The sequence below is a fragment of the Hypomesus nipponensis genome, chromosome 14, assembly GCF_054491055.1.
Source record: "Hypomesus nipponensis isolate SF chromosome 14, ASM5449105v1, whole genome shotgun sequence".
In the NCBI taxonomy this organism is placed as follows: Eukaryota; Metazoa; Chordata; class Actinopteri; order Osmeriformes; family Osmeridae; genus Hypomesus; species Hypomesus nipponensis.
Window position 1 is genome coordinate 11066954 of NC_140374.1, and position 22122 is coordinate 11089075.

General features: G+C 42.6%; 1 protein-coding gene across 3 annotated transcripts; it reads left to right on the forward strand.

Moving 5' to 3' along the window:
* The first annotated feature begins 437 nt into the window (after positions 1 to 437).
* On the forward strand, positions 438 to 20028 carry chd2 (chromodomain helicase DNA binding protein 2). 3 transcript variants are annotated; one of them, XM_084672499.1, is made up of 38 exons: positions 438 to 951; positions 1274 to 1382; positions 4349 to 4583; positions 4810 to 4896; positions 6638 to 6699; positions 7294 to 7407; positions 8349 to 8528; positions 8760 to 8899; positions 9057 to 9282; positions 9374 to 9474; positions 9641 to 9682; positions 9799 to 9980; positions 10123 to 10247; positions 10372 to 10588; positions 10687 to 10776; positions 10898 to 11088; positions 11197 to 11385; positions 11534 to 11696; positions 11894 to 12046; positions 12549 to 12620; positions 12840 to 12989; positions 13096 to 13244; positions 13333 to 13429; positions 13556 to 13648; positions 13758 to 13931; positions 14383 to 14594; positions 14702 to 14841; positions 14946 to 15084; positions 15187 to 15337; positions 15440 to 15562; positions 15690 to 15812; positions 15945 to 16085; positions 16345 to 16458; positions 16666 to 16844; positions 16944 to 17043; positions 17166 to 17367; positions 17469 to 17718; positions 18064 to 20028. In XM_084672499.1, exons 2-38 carry the CDS (start codon positions 1321 to 1323, stop codon positions 18353 to 18355), a joined length of 5460 nt encoding a protein of 1819 aa, XP_084528625.1. In that variant the 5' UTR covers positions 438 to 951; positions 1274 to 1320; the 3' UTR covers positions 18356 to 20028. The 3 variants fall into 3 exon arrangements, with proteins under 3 accessions (XP_084528625.1, XP_084528626.1, XP_084528627.1); XM_084672500.1 differs by having other exon boundaries at positions 438 to 586; XM_084672501.1 differs by lacking the exon at positions 438 to 951 and having other exon boundaries at positions 1005 to 1382.
* The last annotated feature ends 2094 nt before the right edge of the window (positions 20029 to 22122 follow it).

The window sequence follows — 22122 nt, forward strand, 5'->3', positions numbered from 1 at the left end:
CTTGACTGGATAACATAAAAATAAATAAAAATAAAACATCTGTGTCGAAGTTAAGCACTGGTTCAGTTGCGGACATTAATTAATTAACTTTTTTTTTCTACCACTATATTTTGTAATAGGTATTTAATGATGACAAAATATTTTTATTGCTGTGTCTGTAGTGGGCCAAAGGCACTTCAAAATGGCTTCTATAGAACTAGTTCCTGTCTGAACAGGAAATGATGTCTAGATCTAAAGAAATGTGCACAATTATACAATTCTAAGACTTTTTAACATGAGTGGATATAACTCCATGTACAGTCATGTTCATTAGCTAAAAAGTAAACAAATACATTTAAATTCATCATGATTTAAGATAGCCTTTTTAATACAAAATATAGGGGGGAGGGACTATACAGCATCACCTGAGTGTGGGGTAAATGGAAATAACGTCAATCAAAGGCAAAGCTTTTCAGAGCTAGGAAGGAGCTCTAGATGGCGGATGAGCCTTGGGAAGTGGAGCTGTTCATTGGGCTTTTGTCAAGCTTTTTCTCTTCACTGAAATCCCTCAGGAGGGGGGCTATTTTGACATTAATATTCGAAAAAGGTTAACGATTCATGTTTTAATCAGTTAGAGCATATTTCTACGCCATTTAGTGCTATATTGTGTCGTGTAAGGACGTCTTTGGTCAGCGTATGCGCGAGTCGTTGTTTTCTCTACCCTGGGTTGGCAGCCATGGCGCGCCTCCATTTATAGTGTGCTCCGTGAGGAGCCCAAGCCTGACCGTCTCTCTCGCACTGTAGTAGAATTAACTGTCTTTTTAAATAACAAATACATATTTTTTCCTATTTGTTTAAAGTAGTTTTTCGTTTTTGCTCAGCCTTATTTTGTTATATTTTCACAATTAGTATTTAAGTAATATAGCGGTGGTGAATCTAATATCGCATCATACCTTACTGTACATGGAATAGGTATGTTTACATTTTACTACTGCTGTTTTCGAGTGATTTATAATTTTGTATCACGTTTTCATAGTTCTTTGTCTGATGACGCAGTTAGAATTAATGCATGTGGCTTGTTACGTGGGTATCATTGAAACACTGGATCACTGGATTTTAACCGAATCAAATCATGACATGCCATTTGTTTATCATTATTTTTATTTGAAAAGTCTCAAATAATACTTTAAAGACAATGCATCTACCAATCCCTATGTCGCAACGTCAATGCTTTTACTACACTCTGAAAAAAAACAAGCTTTTGGGACTTCATCCCTGTTCTAACTTTTTACAGTAAATACCAGGACATAAGGTCACCAATTCAAAGTTTCAAGACAAATAATGATGAAGAACAAGAATAAAAAACAAGAGGATGAAGGTTCGACTAAAAGCAATGCATCAAGGTATGATTCTATATATTTAACCTTTTTGACATTGTTTTGATTGTTTACATTTTCAAGCTTGGTTGATCACCTGTGGACACACACATGACATTATTTTTTAACAGTTTCATATCAATGACCTTGGTTGTGTTTAATAGCCACACCCTTATTTTCCCTGCATTTCTGACAGTTAACACTGATCTCTCAGGCCCATGTAATGTACATTGTCAATCGTTATGACAATAGTTGATCTTCATGGCCTGCCTTGTTCAACTGCAAAATCACAATTGTTTTGGTTTTTGCCACCATGTACTATATGACCTTGTCTTATTAGTCAGCTGCATTGCACCATTTTACTATAGTATGTTGACTTTATTGTGGAACATTTGATATACCACTTTCATTTTCATTCATCATCAGAAACATGTGGCGCCAGACAAAAAAAAATACTATTGATTATCAATGTGTTATGAGGGCATTTCCAATTGATACATGGGCTTTAAACATGCTTCATAATTCATCCTTATTTTACTGTTAAGATAAAGATTTTCATTTATAAAACATTATGCATTTCTAAGGACAGTTAGGAAGAGGCATTTATACCTTAATTTAGAGTGAAGAAAGGTTTACAGATGCATTTTGGTGACATAACCTCCAATCCTTATTCATATAAACTATGTAATTCATATTTCCTGATTTGTTACCTAGGATATAGGCAGAATTTTCTTTGATTAGGATAGGGGGTGAAGTATTTCACAATGTGTTTTGAGACTTTTAATCTGTCAAAAACCTGTAGGTTTAATTATAACTAGGCTATATACTTACGACCATTACATTGACTTTGTTGCTTGGAGACTGAAATATGATGCATCATTCACTAAAAACCCACAAATTAAATAGGGATTTTACTAGCCAAGTGGCAAACTGTCAAAGTTTAACAGTAACATTGTGTATGTTGATATACACAGCATAGTTGCCTTATTAGGCTACTTATAAAACATGTCTTGCCTACACCTTTCAGTTAAATATACTTTGTTTGGAGTTAAGTCAGCAATTCTTACTATGGAGTTCTAAAACATTATCTCACAATCTTTTGATTCTCCTTTTCCCACTATCTGACAACACAGTGTGAATTGTGATGGGGCAATTTTTATCAGTTTTCATAGCATTCCTACAAGTGCCTGGCAGTGGTTGGCATCTTTTTTTTTTTTTTTTTACTTAAAACTTAGAATATTAACTACTTTTTCAATGTGAAAACAGAAATAACATGCATTTTTATCAATAAAGATTAAATAATTATTATGACCTCATACATGTGATCAGATTATTTGGGTGCCACATTGAGAAAGTACAATACATTGTGACCCAAGAGCCATCGTTTTTCAGCACAGTCAGACAATTATCAACAGACTGTAAATTGAAAAATGGTAAGTGCAAATGGTTAATCTGTAAAATGACAATTTAGGCATTCAAGTCTACAGTTTTGTTCCTAACTGTTCACAGCAGCTGATTAGAGTTACAAGCCACAAACCCATACCAGCATTGTCACATTTTCACTTTGCCCTCAGTCTTGATTTCTATATGTAGTGCATGTTGAAAGGTAATTGGTGCTGTGACTGGGTGCTCTGACTGGGCAGATGGCAGCCATTTTAGTAACCTATCACAATCCTGAAAGTTCTGCACCACTAAATTAGGTCCTGTATCACTGTTTGTCCTTTGTTTGTGATCACTATAGAGTCACATAGTAGTTGAATAGTATGAGAGGAAGTGGTTCAACAATGTAGGCCACTATTTTACAGATTGTACTGAAAGTCACTTAGAAAAACACAAAATGGCCCTTGCATTGTGCTGCAAAGCTAGTATGACTTTCTGCTGGAAAGTGCTCAGAACTACAGGAAGATGGAACAGGAAGTTGGTTCAAAGGTCAGAAGCTTGTACTTTGAGCTGGGATAGGCTAACGTTCCACCTAGCAACCCACAAGCCTATAGTAATTAAGTTTAGGTTTTAGTCCCTCCCATTTGTGACCTCACTCAGGAAGGAGATGGGTTATGTACTTGGTCAGCAGGAGCTGCATTCTCAATCTCCGACAGGCAGACAAGTCTGTCTGGATAACCTAGATGGCAAACACATGTATTTCTTTTGGTTTCAAACTGGTGCTGATATCACTGTTAAATAATATTTAAGCTTGTATCATATACAACTATTGTTGTTTAATTTGAAATTATCCGTTGTCTCCTTTAAAAGATTCACGCTCGTCTTATTTATGCAAGAGAGTGTAAACAACGTAATCAAAAGAGACACTTATCATGACAGATGCATTGAAATTGCTTAAATAGCTATTGAGATGCTATAGGGAGTAGTGTGTCAATTTTAACCAATATGGCAGTCCCTTATGGGATCTATTTTGAAATGCCAGGTGGTGTGCACCCTCCAGTGTCTGTTATGGGTACTGTATTTGTTCACAGCCAGATCGGATCAGTGAACTACTCGACTGCCAATTATTTTCTGACATTGTTTTGAGAGAAAATGCAATACATTTTGCAAATGCAATGTTTTAAGTTGTCATGTTTTTTATATATATATATATATATATATATAATTAGTGTATCACACACAATGGGGCGAATCATTCCTAAACTACAATGACACAATCCTTCATGTTTTTATTATTCAGTCTGTTGATTCTTTGGTTGATTCTTAAATGCTTTTCCTGTCTTTAGCCCCTTAGTATGTGTGGGGCTGTCAAAGTGTTGTCATTAACATAAGAATAATTCAATCTTGCAGTCAAATTGACTGCAAATATCACAAATCTGTACACTTTAGGAATACATTAATTGTCCCAGTAATTGTCCATCGAATGTTCCTGAATATAAAATTAAGAGCTTTGCTTTGTTCTTTATTGTTTTTATTTGAAATGCATAAACAACATTATCCAGCTCTATCAAAGGGGGAAGTCTGAATTGCTGCACCATTTTTTTATACTGTAGCCACTCGGCTTCAGAAGAATCCAACCACTCAGGGTCGGAATCAGGCAGTCACTCGGAGAGTGAGCGTGGCAGCCTGAGGAGAACGTCGCACCACTCTGCTTCCAACAGTTCCTCAGAATCTGAGAGCCACTCGGAGTCTGAGAGTGAATCTACAGGGTCCAAGTCCCAGCAACATTCCACTGATGTGAAGGACAAGCCAGTTAGAAAGAAGGACAATCTAGCAGATGTAAAGAAGGTGAAGAAGTCACTTCTGGCTTACCAACCAGTTAATTAAGATATGGGCCACTGCTTTCCTGGAATTAATCGTATTTCCATATGTTGCAGGCCATCTAGGCACTTGTAGTCTAAATCACATGGCCAGTTATGCAGTTATGATAGTTTAACAGTATTTCTGTGTACATTTAGAATATTAGTAATTATGAAGTGTGGTTCCGTTTGGTGACGGTGCGTTCTGATTACAGATGTGGGAAGAACATCCTGATGTCTACGGAGTCAGGCGCTCAAGTCGCAGCAGACAAGAACCTGCCCGTCTCAATATCGGAGCTGGGGTAAGAGGTCCATGATGGGACTTCTATGGAAATCAACAGGCGTTAACACCGATCATAGAGTTGATATGCAAATGTACCATTTCAGAATTCCCAAGATTACATATCGGCATACTCACAACACAAGCTACGCAACGTACCAAAATTGGAGCCACAGTAACATATAATAATTGTTCTTGGACTGACAATATAATAAGAGAATCTGGTGGTGCAGCAAAGACTGCAGTTTCAAACATTGATCAATTATAAAGTGGCACCATCTAGTGGTTTTGATGTGTAAGCAACGATTGTAAACAATCAGTTTTTCATAACCATTTGGCACAATACGTTCCAGAATCTTAAATCCCCTTTAACTATGTCAGGATAAGTGCATGGGTGTTAGCTACATAACCCTGACCCTCTTGTTAAAGAAGATGTAAAACATTTGTAAACCAAAGAGACATGGAGTAAATCAAAATGTGTCATAGTACACTGATCAGCCATAACATTATGACCACCTGCCTAATATTGTGTAGGTCCCCCTTATGCTACCAAAATAGCCTTGAACTGTTGAGGCATGGAGTCCACTAGACCTCTGAAGGTGTACTGTGGTATCTGGCACCAAGATATTAGCAGCAGATCCTTTAACTCCTGTAAGTTGTGAGGTGGGGCCTCCATGGATTGGACTTCTTTGTCCAGCACATCCCACAGATGGTTGATTGGATTGTTATCTGGGGAATATGGAGGCCAAGTCAACACCTTGAACTCGTTTTTCAATCCATTGCTAGCCATATTTGCTTTGTGGCAGGGCACATTATCCTGCTGAAATATGATACTGCCATCAGGGAATACTGTACTATACTTTCCTTGAAAGGGTGTACATGGTCTGCAACAATACTTAGGTAGGTGGTACGTGTATTAAAGTAACATCTACATGAATGGCAGGACCTGGGGTTTCCCAGCAGAACATTGCCCAAAGCTTCACACTGCCCCCACCAGCTTGCCTTCTTCCCATAGTGCATCCTGGCGCCATGTGTTCCCCAGGTAAGCGGCATGCATCCGGCCCACCGCGTGATGTAAAAGGGGAAAGAATGATTCATCAGACGAGGCCACTTCCTTCCATTGCTCAGTGGTCCAGTTCTGATGCTCACGTGTCCATTGTAGGCGCTTTCGGCAGTGGACAGGGGTCGGCATGGACACCCCATATGCAACAAACTGCGATGCACTGTGTTCTGACACCTTTCTTTCATAACCAGCCTTCACTTTTTCAACTATTTTGAGCTACAATAGCTCGTTTGTTGGATCGTACCACATGGGCCAGCTTTTGCTCCCCATGCGCATCAGTGAGTCTTGCCCATGACCCTGTTGCTGGTTCATCGCTTTTCCTTCCTTGGATTGCTTTTGATAGGTATCGACCACTGCAGACTGGGAACACCCCACAAAAGCTGCAGTTTAGGAGATTCTCTGACCTAGTCATCTTGCTATCACAATTTGGCCCTTGTCAAAGTTGCGCAAATCCTTACGCTTGCCCATTTTCCCTTGCACGCTTGCACATTAACTAATAGAGTACAAAATGTGAACTTCAATGCCTGTTATATCCCACCTACTGACAGGTGCCATGATAGCAAGACAATACGTGGTATTCACTTCACCTGTCAGTGCTCATAATGTCATGGCTGATCGGTGTATATTTCCCTACAATATAGAGAAAATATCTTCCAATAACCATTTAGTTGAGATTTAATCAAATATATACACATTTTAGGGCAGCAGTGATTCTGAAGGTGGAAGTCCCAAACGAAAAGGACCACGATCGAAGAAGAAAGAGTAAGTATTGAGACTGCAGCAATGTGTAAGACAACATCTTCTGCATGGTTATTCAGTTTCATTTTTTTGGTTCCTTTGGGAGTGTTACAAGCACTTAAATCCATCTTATTTGACATTGCTTCTAGTCTGGCAACATATTGGCTGCTGTATTGGCACTCGGTCAAACAAAATGGCATATATTTGAAATGAGAGGTTTTATATGATATTTTAGTTGTCTGACTTTGAACACACAGTTCCTTGCTCGCAAAATATTATAGTGCTCTGTGGATCTGAGTGCTTTTCAATAATACAGTCTGACTATTCAGATCCCATCATTCACTCATGTTCCACAATAATTGTTCTGTGTAGTGTTGTGTTTGTATGTGCTCCCTATCATTGTGTTCATTCAAATTTGGGTGTCTGTGCTCCAAATTGAAATTTGTGGGAGTTTCAGCCGGCTAGACTGAGGCAGCTCGGACAACTTTAGTGGTGACCTTTGGTAGTGTGATTAGTAAGCCTGTAATGATGAAATTCGGCATAATAGATGGACTCCAATTTTATGCTTTAGTCCAACGATTGGCCTTGAAGGTGAACTGTTGGTATTTCTGTGTTAAGAAATACCTGGAAAGATGATGACTCAAATGATGAAGAGGAGGATGAGGATGCCAGCAGTGCAGACAGTGAGCAAGAAGAAAAAAAAGTTAGATCCAGACGTCTTCCTGCTAGAAGGTAAGACTGTAGCGAAGGCTGGCCTTCAGATGGCTCGTCTAGTCTGTCTCAACTCACTTCATTCTCATTGTGTGATCAGTCGTCTTAATTTCACTGTGTTTTGGCTTCGGGGAGCAAATGTGGATAAGTATTAGATTACTTTGGGGATCCTCAGAAATATCAGTACCACAACCAAAGCACTTTCAAAAAAACTTTCTGAAATTTAGTTAAATGATGGGAAACATTTAGCCTGGCTGCCAGCCCAACTTCTCCCCGCCCACAAAAAAATGTGGTCGGGAAGTTGGGTCTGGAGGGTCTCATATTGGGGAACAACTACAGAAAACCAGAATGTGGGCGTACCAATGAAATTGCCAGGACGGGCTTTTTACAATGATGGACAGATGATCAACAGTAACGTAATCAACAACGTCACGAAAGAGCCCTTGGGTTGAATTCGTTTTCAACAAACAACATATTACGTTGCTCTGATTGGTTGTAGGTCTATCCAATTGAGTGAAGAGGCATTTGTTTTACTAGTTTGGTTGAAACACGCCCCGTAGTCACAGCCCAACGGAGAGTTTTCAGACTCATATTCTGACTAGAATTATGAGTATGACAACGTCAGGCTAAGAAACATTGACAATTGCACAAAACTTTTCCAGTTGTTTCTAAAGTGTGATGGTGGCCTGTTTGTAAGTAAGTACATTTTATTTATAAAGCACACTTTTAACACAGCAAGGCTGACCAAGGTGCCGAACAAAAGCACAAAGAAGACACCATAAAACACATAGTAAAAACAAAATACCAACAGTCAATAACAGTAAAATAAGTAACATTACAACTCAAGAGGTAGTGGGAAACGCTAGTGCATATCAGTGCGTTTTAAGTTTGGATTTAAAAACAGACAACGAAGGAGCCTGCCTAATAGAAAGGGCTGGTCCTTGTGTTTTGATATTTTACAGGCCTCAGACAAAATCAACCCCCGTGAAGAAGCAGCAGGTTCAAAAAGGAAGGAAAACCAGGAAACAGGAGTCATCCATTGAAGAAGATGACGATGATGATGACGACGACGATGACGACGACGAGGATGAAGATGACACCCCAAAGAGACAAACCCGTCGCAGAGTGGCAGCAAAAGTCAGGTGGGACACGTGACAGTGTGACACATGCTGGTGCTTCCCAGACCCCATATTGTAGTTAACTGTTTGAGGGAAATCATTAAATTTCTCACCATCACATTTTGCATTGATAATAACGCAGGTTTTTGGTTTCACAAGGAACCAAATTGCTTTTGTAAACTGCTTCAAACTTTTCGTACTGAGGCGCCCTCATCACTTGCTAATTCTCCCTCACATGCTGGTTTTGTGTTGCAGTTATAAGGAGGATCAAAATGATTTTGAGACAGACTCTGATGACCTGATAGAGATGGTAGGGGACGTAGCTGAGGAGCAGCAAGATGACGACAGTGAGACCATAGAAAAGGTCATGGACATCAGGATCGGCAAGAAAGGAGGTAGTGAATCTCCACATGGCATCTTATCACTACTCACTTAGAAATAAAGACTAAGAGTACAAGTCTACTAGACAGAGAGCTTATGGCATGTATAAGAAATGCCCTCATCTTCCTATTGCATATGTTTTGACCATTGCACTGTTTGTTTTTCTGTTAGTGACTGGTGCTTCCACTACTCAGTATGCTGTGGAGGCCAACGGGGACCCAGGGGCAGACTTTGACCCAGAGAAAGACGAGGGTGAGACCCACTACCTCATCAAATGGAAAGGCTGGTCCTACATTCACAACACCTGGGAGAGCATTGACTCTCTCACTCAGCAGAAGGTCAAGGGCACCAAAAAACTGGAGAACTTCAAGAGGAAGAATGATGAGTTGAAGGCATGGTGAGGAACTGAGACCCGTGCCGATCAGTCGTTTTGTTGAAGTCTTTTGGTACTCAGTTTGAAACCCAGTGACACATGTTATTTTCTATAGGTTTAGAAAAGCATCTCCTGAGGATATTGAATATTACAACTGCCAGATGGAACTGACCACAGACTTGAATAAGCAGTTCCAAATTGTGGAGCGAATCATTGGTAAGAACACTGTAAAAAGTTTGTAAAAGCGTATTTTCAATTGCCAGAAGTGTTTAAATAGTTTTAACAAGAAATGGTATCAAATATATAAAAATATCAAATATTTATTATTTGATATCAAAATATTTAGGCGCAAAATTGTAATTTTGTTTTTTCTTCTGGACAGCAACTAAAACAGGGAAGATGCCAGGGTCCATTGATTTTCCATGTAAGTTGGTCCAATCCATAAAGTTGGAAGTGTGCTTACTGCTGCTATATGTACTGGATGATCCCCCACATTAAACCATGTTCACTCTCCACACTCTCTTTTTCTATCCTGAATAGCGCACAGTCACAAGACGGCATCGTCGTCTGATGAACCTGAATACTTGTGTAAGTGGATGGGCCTTCCGTACGCCGAGTGCAGCTGGGAAGATGGAGCTCTAGTTCAGAAGAAATTTCAGCACTGCATAGATAACTTCAGCAACAGGGACTCCAGCAAAACAATCCCTTCCAAAGAGTGCAAGGTGAATACGTGGTCAGCAGGAAATGCTGACAGAGCTCTGAAAACAGAGCGCCACCTGACCAATACCCTTCATAAGATGCAGAGCAACATGCAGTGCTGTGTCCTAATCGTGGTGCAATGTTGTTCTCTATTGTCAATCTCAGGTGTTGAAACAACGGCCTAGATTTGTTGCACTGAAAAAGCAACCAACTTACATTGGAAATGAGAACCTGGTACTGAGAGATTACCAGTTAGATGGACTCAACTGGCTGGCCCATTCCTGGTGCAGGTAACAACCTGAGAATCGGCAATACTTTAACTGTGTTGTATTATAGATTAAAAAAACGATATACATATACATTACATATATACATACATATGCAGTATGACCAATCTGTAATTGTGTTCCTCAGGTGCAACAGTGTTATCCTTGCCGATGAGATGGGTCTTGGAAAGACCATCCAGACCATCTCCTTCCTGTCTTACCTTTTCCACCAGCACCAGCTGTATGGGCCTTTCCTGGTGGTGGTGCCCCTGTCAACACTCACCTCCTGGCAGAGGGAGTTTGAAACCTGGGCCCCTGACATGAATGTGGTGGTCTACTTGGGAGATGTTATGAGTAGGAAATCAGTAAGCAGCATTGCTCGTACCAAACATGCAGTTGTTGTGACAGCTCCCAAGATGACTCGTCGAAATGTTCATCTTCAATATTTTTCTGTTTTAACCAGATCCGCGACTACGAGTGGGTAAACCACCAGACAAAAAGAATCAAGTTCAATGCACTTTTGACCACGTATGAAATTTTACTGAAAGACAAGGTAAGGCATCAGAATATTCTGTTTTTTTTTTTCAATAACTTTATAGTAAGTGATTCCTCAAATGTTACGTTGTTGCGCCCTTTTTTCAGTTTGTCTTATTTGTAACGGACTTATCTTGCAGGGGGTTTTGGGGAACATCAACTGGGCCTTTCTGGGTGTGGACGAAGCCCATAGACTGAAGAACGATGACTCGCTGTTATACAAGACCCTCATGGACTTCAGGTCGAACCACAGGCTGCTCATCACTGGCACTCCTCTTCAGAACTCTCTCAAAGAGCTGTGGTCCCTACTGCACTTCCTGATGCCTGAAAAGTAGGGCTCTCTCGTTTCCCTTCAACTGACAACTCCCCCTCAATCTCCGTTTGCTTGCCACCTCAAGTCACAGCAACACTGCATGTGTTCTCCTGCTCTTGTTTGCAGGTTTGAAAGTTGGGATGACTTTGACGATGAGCATGGGAAAGGGAGCGATAACGGCTACCAGAGTCTCCACAAGGTCCTCGAGCCCTTCCTCCTGAGGCGCGTCAAGAAGGATGTGGAGAAGTCCCTTCCTGCCAAGGTGGAGCAGATCCTCCGCGTGGACATGTCAGCCCAGCAGAAACAGTTCTACAAGTGCGTGCCCAAACCCTGTCCAGATCACCCCTCCATCTCGCTCTCCGTCTGACTGCCTTTCTCTGCTGACGATTGGTGTCATATCTAAAGCACGCTTCCTCTCTGTCTCTCTTCCTCCTTGTCGTCTCGCTCCTGCTGCATCTGACAGGTGGATCCTCACCAGGAACTACAGAGCGCTTTCCAAAGGCACTCGAGGCAGCTCCTCCGGGTTCCTGAACATCATCATGGAGCTGAAGAAGTGCTGCAACCACGGTTTCCTGATCAAGCAGCCGGAGGAGGGGGAGAACGAGACACAGAAGGAACACCTGCAGGTACGACTGACTGTCTCTCTCAACGGCTTGAGGTGCACCTCTCTAGGCCTCTTGGCAGAGGCGAGCGATAACGGATGACAAGAGCTTTGAGCAAAACATAGGCTACCGCCTGAGGACATTTTTATGTGTGTATTGACTCTGGTTACCTGTGTTTGGCTGGTTGCTTGTTTCGACCTCTCTTACTGTGTGTGCTGCAGAACCTGGTGAGGGGCAGTGGGAAGCTGGTGCTGCTGGACAAGCTATTGACCAGGCTCCGGGAGCGAGGGAACCGTGTCCTCATCTTCTCCCAGATGGTGCGCATGTTGGATATTCTGGCAGAGTACCTGGCCCAGAAGCGCTACCCATTCCAGGTGAGTGTCCCCCCCACCCCCAGCCCCAGCCCAGAGGAGTCTAGACGGGATTCAGAACACTCCTGTATGGCCTCATTCCCATATTTCACTTGTTCTTAGGTCCTCATTACATCTATTATATCCTGTCTGTGAAAAGTGACTGCGTTCATAATGAGGGTGCTTACAGGGCTGTGGCAAGCTTGGCTTAGGTGCCACCTTACATGATCAGGTTTCAGTGTTGCAGCAGACATAACCAAGCAGGCTCGTAACAAATCTGGTTATTTTTATCCGAGAGTTATTTTTTTATGAGAACTGGAAGGAACCCAGAGAAACGGGGCAGCTAGTATACAGACTTGTGTCTAAGCATGGGTGAACCGTTGCAATGCTCTTTGACAGTAATTGAGGTCATGGATTCCATAACACCATGTTTAATGCAGTGGTGCGACAAGAAACCTTAAGAGTGGAAGCTTGGAAAACTCTCCCAAGATGTAACGATTTGTCTTGCTTTCCCCCTCCCCCCAAGCGCTTAGACGGATCCATAAAGGGAGAAATCCGAAAACAAGCCCTTGACCACTTTAACGCTGAAGGATCTGAGGTATGCCAGACAGTCTTTCATTGAATGAGATGTTGTACACGGCAGTTCTGAGCATGGAAAATGTGCATTATTGGAAGTGGGAATTTTGTAGCTCCAAATCTGTGTCAGAGTGGAGTTGACAGGAGTCTCACTGGCTGTCTGTGTTTATGAAGTGTGTCTGGAGTTGTTGATTCAAGATGGTTGGTGGTGATTAAGGTTTTTTTCTCCTGTACTTTCCAGGACTTCTGTTTCCTGCTTTCTACGAGAGCTGGAGGTTTGGGGATTAACTTGGCATCTGCGGACACAGTGGTGATCTTTGACTCTGACTGGAACCCCCAGAATGATCTGCAGGCTCAGGCCAGAGCTCACAGAATTGGCCAGAAAAAACAGGTAGGGCCCAAATAAAACCAGGATTCGCAATTACTATGGAGTTCATGTGATTCTTGATATTCTTTTCCATGGTTAGAATATTGAAAATGTCCCTCTTGCTGCTCAGGTGAACATCTATCGATTGGTCACTAAGGGAACAGTGGAAGAGGACATTATTGAGCGAGCCAAGAAGAAGATGGTTTTGGATCATCTTGTCATCCAAAGAATGGACACCACTGGTCGAACTGTTCTAGAGAACAACTCTGGAAATTCAAAGTGTGTAAACCAACTGAATACTCTGTCTTTTGAAGGAGCCTTTGGTAAACAGTCTATCAGCCACTTATTGTTGATGCCTGCTTTACAGTTCTAACCCATTCAACAAAGAGGAACTGACTGCCATCCTGAAGTTTGGAGCAGGAGATCTTTTCAAAGAGGCAGAAGGAGAGGAGTCTGAACCACAGGTATACTCAGAAAGTAGAAGTTTTAAGGTTTTGCATAGATTTACAAAAGGGTCACCCAAGACACTTGAAAACGAAATCCTTCCAGAAGCTAATTGTTATTTGACCACAACATTTTTGCCCTCCCAGGAGATGGATATTGATGAGATCTTGCGATTAGCTGAAACAAGAGAAAGTGACCAGGGATCGAGTGCCACAGACGAGCTCCTCTCTCAGTTCAAGGTAGGCTAACAGCTTCATCGTACAATCTCCAGCGAGGCCTTTGGTTTGAAAACACCTGTAGCTCTACGACCCTTCACTTGACTACACTGCCCTCTTCTCCTCCCTACAGGTGGCCAACTTCTCCAACATGGAGGAGAGCGCCCCCGAGATAGAGGGGAGGGCCGTAAAGGACTGGGACGACATCATCCCCGAGGACCAGAGGCGTCGGCTGGAGGAGGAGGAGAAACAGAGGGAGATGGAGGACATCTACATGCTGCCCCGCAGCAGGAGCTCCAACAAGAGGGTGAGGGATGTTAATGCCGGTTTCTCTCTCTCTGTTTCTCTCTCTCTCTCTCTCGGGCTCTTTCTTTTTCTCGCTCTCTCTGTTTCTCTCTTTCTTTTCATTTTCTCTGTTTCTCTCTCCCTCTCTCTGTTTCTCTCTCTCTTACACACATTTCAGTGCTGGTACCTCTCTGTAACGATCCCTTGGGGGTGGGGGTGGTGAGCTATGCACTCTCATCCTCTCCTGCTTTCTGCATGTATGATGTCTGATGGTATTTTAATGAGTACTCCTCTGGGTGTATTCCCCCTTGTGGTGCTACTGTGCGTGTAGTGTATGTGTGCCTAATGTACCGCCTTAGAGGTTTCCTTAACGAATCATTAGCGTCTGGAAATCCGCCAAATCCCTTGTGGCGCTTGAACGAATATTCATACCTGCATAATAACTCAGAAGGTTTCGTGTTGCTTGTTGCCAGGCGCAGGCCAACGACAGCGACAGTGACGTGGGCTCCAAGCTGAAACACCGCTCGTCGGGCTCCGAGAGCGAGACCGACGACAGCGAGGATGACAAGAAGCCCAAGAAGAGGGGCCGGCCCAGAGCCCGCAAGAACAACGTGGAAGGTTTCACCGACGCCGAGATCCGACGCTTCATCAAGGCATACAAGAAGTTCGGATCTCCTCTAGAAAGGTCTTCACCGCTCTGCTACCACCGATACATTTTTAAGTCGGGTCAGTAAGCGAGCCCTTTGACTGTTGGTCCGTTGTTTATACCGTAACAGAGTCTTTTGTTCACAGACTAGAGGGCGTTGCCAGGGACTCTGAGCTCGTGGACAAGTCCATAGCGGACCTGAAGAGACTGGGTGAGCTTATCCACAGCAGCTGTGTGACTGCAGTGCAAGAACACGAGGAGCACCTCAAAGAGAACCCGAGCGAAGGTGCGTGTCCGCTTCTTTCCTTGGTGCGAACATTGACCTCTCCGTGTTTGTGCGCCAGTCGTTTTTGTTTATTTTTATCTAAACGTCTGTGTCTGCTCCTTCAGCCAAAGGTCCTGGGAAGCGCCGAGGGATCAACATCAAGATCTCGGGAGTGCAGGTCAACGCCAAGTCCATCATCCAGCACGAGGAGGAGTTTGAGCCACTGCACAAAGCTGTACCGGCCAATCCCGCCGAGAGGAGCAAGTAAGCCGGCCACCAGCGTGGATTAGAATTTAAGGCATCACACAACCTTCTAATAACATAAATATGAGCAGAAAAGAAGTTTGACCATCTTCTTCGACACAGGTTCCAGTTGACCTGCAGAGTGAAAGTGGCTCATTTTGACGTGGACTGGGAGGTACAAGACGACACGCAGCTCCTGCTGGGCATCTACGAACACGGCTACGGCAACTGGGACCTGATCAAGACCGACCCCGACTTAAAACTCGCCGACAAGGTACACGCACGAACAGACAGGTCAATTTTCACGGCGTCACTGGATATGTGAACGTGACAGTTGAAGTGAGTGAATTGTTTAACATCCGGTTTGTTTTCATAGATCCTCCCTGATGACCCGAACAAGAAGCCCCAGGGGAAGCAGCTCCAGGCCAGGGCAGACTACCTCCTCAAGCTGCTGAAGAAGGAGGCGGACACTCGGGATCAGTCTAAATCAGGAGAGGAGGTCAGTAGAAACACAACCTCTTGTCGTGAACCCGCTGACCCGCAGAACGGAGGATGAGAGAATCACAGTTTGCACGGATGAAGCTAACTTACCTTTTTAATCTCCCCCCCCACACACACACAACTAGACCAAAGCGAAGAAAAGAAAGCCCAGAGTGAAGAAGGAGAACAAGGCCCCTAAAGATGAGCAGGGCAATGACATCTCCTCCCCCTGTCTGTCAGACAACCCCTCAGAGGAAGGGGAGGTGAAGGTGAGTGTATAGGACGGTGGAATTCCATAGTAGTACACTGGTGTAGAACCCGTCAGCAACATGATTAGAATTGTATTTAAAGGTCGGCGACTGGTTCCAGCTTATTTATTTGTTCATTTCCTTGTCTAAAAGGATGACGGAGCAGAGAAATCTCCATCAAAGAAGAGACAGAAGAAGAAGGATAACAAAGAGAACAAAGAAAAACAGGGAACTTCTAAAAAAGAGAAAGAAGGGGACAAAGACAAAAAGCGTCCCAAGGGCAAAAAAGATAAGGTATTTTTCCGTTGCGAGCGCCACATATCGTTGTCGTGCACGTATACCGTTTCACACTTACTAACCTTTCCTGTTTCGGAACAATTGTGAGGAGCAGTTTTTTGTTTCTGGTCTTTGTCTCTGGACATTGTTGGCAGATGAATGTAAAGATAATCATAGATTTTTTTTCTGGATCACAGGGGTTTGAACAGGGCGTCATTGTATTTGAGGTGTTTGCATGCAGTGCTCTGAGGTTGTTTTTGTGTTTTTACCCTTTCAGGCTAAAGGAGCCAAAGGGAAGAAACCCCAGGGGCCAGTACACATCACTGCTGGGAACGACCCCATTCCTATCGGAGAGGAGGACGAGGAGCTGGACCAGGAGACCTTCAGCATAGTCAGTTATTTACACTCTCCTCTGCTGTTCAAACACATCCACTATGGAGACCGCAAGTCCAAGACTAATTATATAATAATAATATAATAACAGCTACCATAATATTATCTACAAACGTCATTTGAGTCGCCCCAGACATCCTCACTCATGTATGTGGTAATGGAGGATGTTAAACAGATTTTCATGTTAAACTGTGTTTTCCCCCAGTGTAAGGAGCGCATGAGGCCAGTCAAGAAGGCCCTAAAGCAGCTTGATAAGCCTGACGAGGGCCTGTCTGTCCAGGAGCAGCTCCAGCACACAGGAACGTGCCTGCTGAAGATAGGAGACCGCATCACCGAGTGCCTCAAGTCCTACAGCGACCCGGAGGACGTCAAAACCTGGCGTCGGTAAGCCGTGGATGAAACTAGCTACACGCACTAGTCATTTTTCAGGGGAGGTTGATGTCTGTTTTGAAACCCCATTGTGTGTTCTTGTGTCCACTTCAGGAACCTCTGGATCTTTGTGTCCAAGTTCACAGAGTTTGGTGCGAGGAAACTTCACAAACTTTACAAAATGGCTCTGAAGAAGCGTTCACACGAGGAAGACGTGAGTAGCTGTTTGTCCCTGCTAGTATTCATATTACCTCAGTACTAAAGCAGTTAGATGTTTAAGACGTAAACATTGGAGGCGTACGGACTGATCTTTACATGTCCTGGGACCTTTTCTAGAAGGACCAGAGGAAGAAAGATGACTCCTCGGGTAGGAAGAAGCCCATCAGGTCCGAGACCTCGGGCTCCAGTCGAGAGTCTACAGGGACCCAGCCGTCCTCCAAGTCTCACCCAGGCATGGCCCACTCTTCTGGGCCAGGCCCGCACGGACACCACAGAGAACCATACAGCCAGGCCAGCAAGAGACACTTTGGAAATGACGGTGAGATAAAGACAACCTTTTAGATTTTTTTTGTCAAATGTCTCATGAAGCTGCACTGATTTAATTCCAAAAACATGCATGTGTTGGTCCGTTCGTTACAGATAGGGGAGACTGGCAGAGAGAACGTAAATACAGTTATCCTGGAAACAGCAACCAGTCCTGGCAAGGGGATCGGCATCACCCGTATGACCAGCCACGATACAAGGACCATCACTATGGCGACCGTCGTCCCCATGGAGACTCCTATCGCAGCTCTGGCGGTTACCGTAGCAGCAGCTCCCCCCGGAAGAGGCCGTACGACCAGTATGACAATGACCGAGATCACAGAGGTCATCGCACCTATTACGACAGGCGAGTTACTTACCGTTTTCCCATCCATGTTAATTTCACAGGATGGAATTTGTGTGAATCGAAAGCTGGTAGGTTTGCTAAAAGTCGTGTTGGTGGGGCACCCCAGTGGCTCACCGGACTAATGCCCACATTGTGTAGGTTGAGTGGTGGCCTGGTGTTAGACTCTAGCCCAGGCCCTTTATTGCATGTCATCTCCTCTCTCTCTTCCCACATTTCCTGTCCTCTCCAAAGCCACCATCTCTGTAAAAAATCATAAAGGCAGCAATGCCATAAAAAATATATTGTAAATTAAATAAAAAGTACAATATGTAAAGGTACATTTTTTTATCTTGATTATCATTACAGGCACCCGGACCCCAAAAGGAGACGTTCGGACGAGTTCCGTCCTAACTACCACCAGGGCAGCGGAGGAAGTCATGCTCAGGACTTCAGGAGGATGCCCGAGCACAGGCCCGGCCAGGCCCCAGCGGGGCCCGAGCACTACCGGCCCTTACACCCAGACAAACCCCCTCCGTTGTTGGACCCACGCTCCCCACAGGCCCACAAGTCCCCCCAGGACTCCCACTCGCCACTCGAGCGGCCTGCGGAGCAGAAGGGGGACGGGCCAGATGGGACCTGGAACAACAGGAAGTTGTGATGCCCCTTGCTGCAAACGGAGGGTCTGGACTTGAGGGGCTCGTATCGGGAAACGAACGAGGAAGGGGACGAAGACGCATGCTGCTGATGGACAGGCCTGACGGGGTCGATTGAGCCCTCACTGTTTGGAAGGGAGATAAGACCAACTCTGAAAACCAGCAAACCCCCCTCCTTCCCCAATGTGTGATTGTGATAATATACTATGCTTGTGCCCCCACAAGTGAGGAAACAAATATGTGAAAGATGCGCTTTATGACATTGTTTGGTTGTTTTTGTTCTGTGTTGGATGGTCCAGGTAATGCTTAAAGAGGATTGGTCCCATGGACTGTTAATTATGAAAAAATTTTGATGCCTGAAAAATGAATGATGACTGATCTTGAAACTCTTGAAAGTGCCTCAAGTATTTGGCCTTTTGAATGGTATAGATATGGGGATTATTCTCAAAGGAACAACGCCTTCTTGTTAAACTATATGACTTTTAAACAGGTGTGATTGGAAGATATTCTGCATTGGATTATGTGAATCACACCTTCACCTGTCAATTCATCTTCATCTTGTCCAGGTTGTTTAGAACTATCGTATTTCAAGATATACTTTTTCATGGTATCGAAATGGTGTTGCATCCTCTTTTAAAAATCATCAAGGAATAATAAGTAATCAGGGCTACTTAGTCCTCAAGTACTATTCAAATTGTTTTAGGACATTTTGTATTTCTCAATGTATACATCATTGCAATCTTAACACTTAGTCAACAGTGACCAAAGTATTTGCTGATGGGTTACGAACCTGATGGGAAAATAACCTTATCACCAGTATTGGGGGTATTGAATATCATGTGCAAAGGTCTATAACACTATAATTTTTTCAACAATGTCCATTCAAGCTTTATTTTGTAGGTGTGTGAGGAAAGCCATTTCTGTCACCTTTCTTGAATCTGTATGTCTGTATGAATGGTACTTCAGCTTCATGTTATTCTCAGCACTGCACTACTGGTTTGCTCCACCTATAAAATATTTAAAATGTCTGATAGTCTCATTCACATGTTCTTTTTGGGTTGAAAACATTTTGATGAACAGGGATGGTAATATTAGAATTCAGTAGATTGTTCGAGGAAGAATGGAGTGGACACGCATGCCTGGCAATTGGCTATCATTGGTCTTTTCGTTCCAGTGCCAAACCAGACTGGCCCCAGCTCCAGTCTTCTGTGTTTTTCTGTGTGCTTCTCCATCTGTGCCTTATTTCAGTGTATATATTGCTTCTGTAAATGGGTTTATGGACATCACTGTAGTCACATACACACAAATGATTGCAGTATTCCGCACTCACTTCTATTGAGATTTTTTTTTTCAACAGTTGAGTGATGCTTATTGGGTTGGGTGCTAGTGTTGGGAACAAAATTATTGAGTTTGTGCTTTTGCTGCATCCCTTTGAGAATTTTGGGGGAATGACAAACATGATTACACAGGAATCTGTGTATAATGGCCTTTCTTGAGAAATGGCAAACTCTGTTACAGTAACAAGCCAACACCACCCTTTTCCACGTTGTTCTACAGCTCCTAGATTGTATGTTCTTGAAAACATGCCTGAATTATTTATATTTGTGACATAGCGACTCATGTGACTGTACATATGTTTATAAGGCATAAATGTAATAAACTTTCCTACATTATGAAACTTGTCCAAAGCTTTTTGCTTTGATAATTTGTTTCTTTATCCTGAAGGAGTACATTGAATTTAACACAACCATTTTAGATCAAATGTGTTAGTGTAGACAGGTAATTGAATGTGTTAAGGTAAAATCTTATTTAAATTTTTTTATGGGGTACACTTCATAACTTGTCTCGCTTGTAACTTAATCATCGGGTACGTCATATTTGAAAACATTTTGGAAAAGACAAGCACTTTAAAAAAAATACTTGGCAGGTGATTGGATGAACCATCTGTCCATCACAGGCTAAGTTGGACCACACTCACAGCTGTCAATAGTTGCTCATGGGATGCTGATTAGTTTGGGCACAAACAAATAACTTTGAGCTTGGAAAGACGGAGTCTTACATGGTTGTGGTCTTGCAAATCCAGCTGTTTTGCAAGGTCTCCATTCTTCATGCAACAAAGTGAAGTGTTGACAGTGTGTTCTTGGTATTAATAGTTCATTTTAAGCATTTACTCAATGGTACACCAGGTGGCAGTCAAAGCTAATATTTGAAAAAATGCTCTTGGATTGGCTGAGAAAAGTAGAAGAGAAAAACAACTCAAACACAATTAACAAGACACATTATCTTTTATTCAATAAATAATTTACAATATAAACAGATGGTGGGTTGCACCACTTTTTTCCTACATACAAACACAGTTTGATCTCTCAGGCGTCTCCCATTCTGAACATGTTTTTTTTCCTCCGTAGTTTTAACATTACAACTTTTACAACCTATATTATTCACAATCAAGTTCAAACCTAGTAAGAGCTGAGTAAAAGAAAACATAAAGTGCTTCAAAATCAAACACATGAACACCACAATCCTTTCTTCTATTCCCTTTTTAGTTATCAGTGTGAATATATTCCAAGATGTTTGGTTTCATCTCAAGCAAGTGGAGTGTTGTAAACCTAACCCGGAGGTTATCAACACTACACAGAGATTGTACTGACATACGTTAGGTCTGAGGTATGATCTCTGCGACTTGTAACATATTGTGGTGTTCATGTCTTTACAAATTCCTTTTTTTTTTTTTTTTTTTTTGAGAAGTTCACATTCACCAAACCCTTTCTCAAATACAAAACTGTAGTCATAAATTCTACACAACGAATAAACACAATATTCCAACTGAAGAACATTTTACAAACATATACAATCTCACATTACACATGTAGAACCATACGTAAAACTCACAATGCAAATTACATCTATCAACATAGATTCAATGTTACAATCAGTTTTGTTTCTTTGATCATTTTTTGTTGACATTTTCCCAGACTAATGACAATCTGCACCTGTCCATGTTCCCATAGCAGTAGTTAGACCTGCCAAATACTTCAGTGTTGGGAATTATTACCCTTTAGCTTTGTCTCAGAAATACTGTGTATTGTACAGAATAAGTATCATATTGTGAAAAAGACAAGAACTTAGGGTGTGTTTTCTGCAGAATTGGAACAGTGCAAAATTAATCCATCCAAAGTGACTATTGATGTCTGGGGAGAAAATGTAGTCTTCCAAGTAATTAATGAAATGACTTAGTAGTAAGATCGATGTCATGGTGGATCAATACCACAGAGTCGTCTGAGCAATGACAAAGTGGGAAGTTCCAAAGCAAGGACTGCCTCTTACTTTGATTTGAATATTTCTTTCCACTATGTTAGTATCTTGAAAAGTTCTAACACCAAGCAAACAGTAAATGACTAGAGAAAGAGAGAGAAAGAAAAAGAGATGGAAGAAAAAATCAGCTTATGGGAAACAGTTGGCACAAGGGCTAGCTGTTTGGCAAAGATTTACACCATAAATTCACAGGTCTACAGACAGATGCAAGTCATACGTTCCCTACAGCATAGCCATGTCAACACCCCTTTTCACAAACAGGCCCAACTCTGGTTCTTGACTGAGTGCCTGAGTGAGACCATACCTCCCTCAGCTAAAGGAAATGCAGGCATCTTCCTCCGCCTATGCTGGTAAGTGTTGACGGTCGAGATTGAAGAAAAAAATGACAACATTCACTTCAAAGAATTTGCCCCTCTGTCAGCCATTGTATAAGAGTATTGGTTGGTTGATCAATGAA

Coding starts and splice junctions, on each gene's coding strand:
- chd2 (XM_084672499.1), top strand. CDS start 1,321: ATGATGAAGAACAAGAATAAAAAACAAGAGGATGAAGGTTCGACTAAA. Junction 13,245..13,332: donor AACAACTCTGGAAATTCAAA/GTGTGTAAACCA, acceptor CCTGCTTTACAG/TTCTAACCCATTCAACAAAG. Junction 16,845..16,943: donor GACGTCAAAACCTGGCGTCG/GTAAGCCGTGGA, acceptor TGTCCACTTCAG/GAACCTCTGGATCTTTGTGT.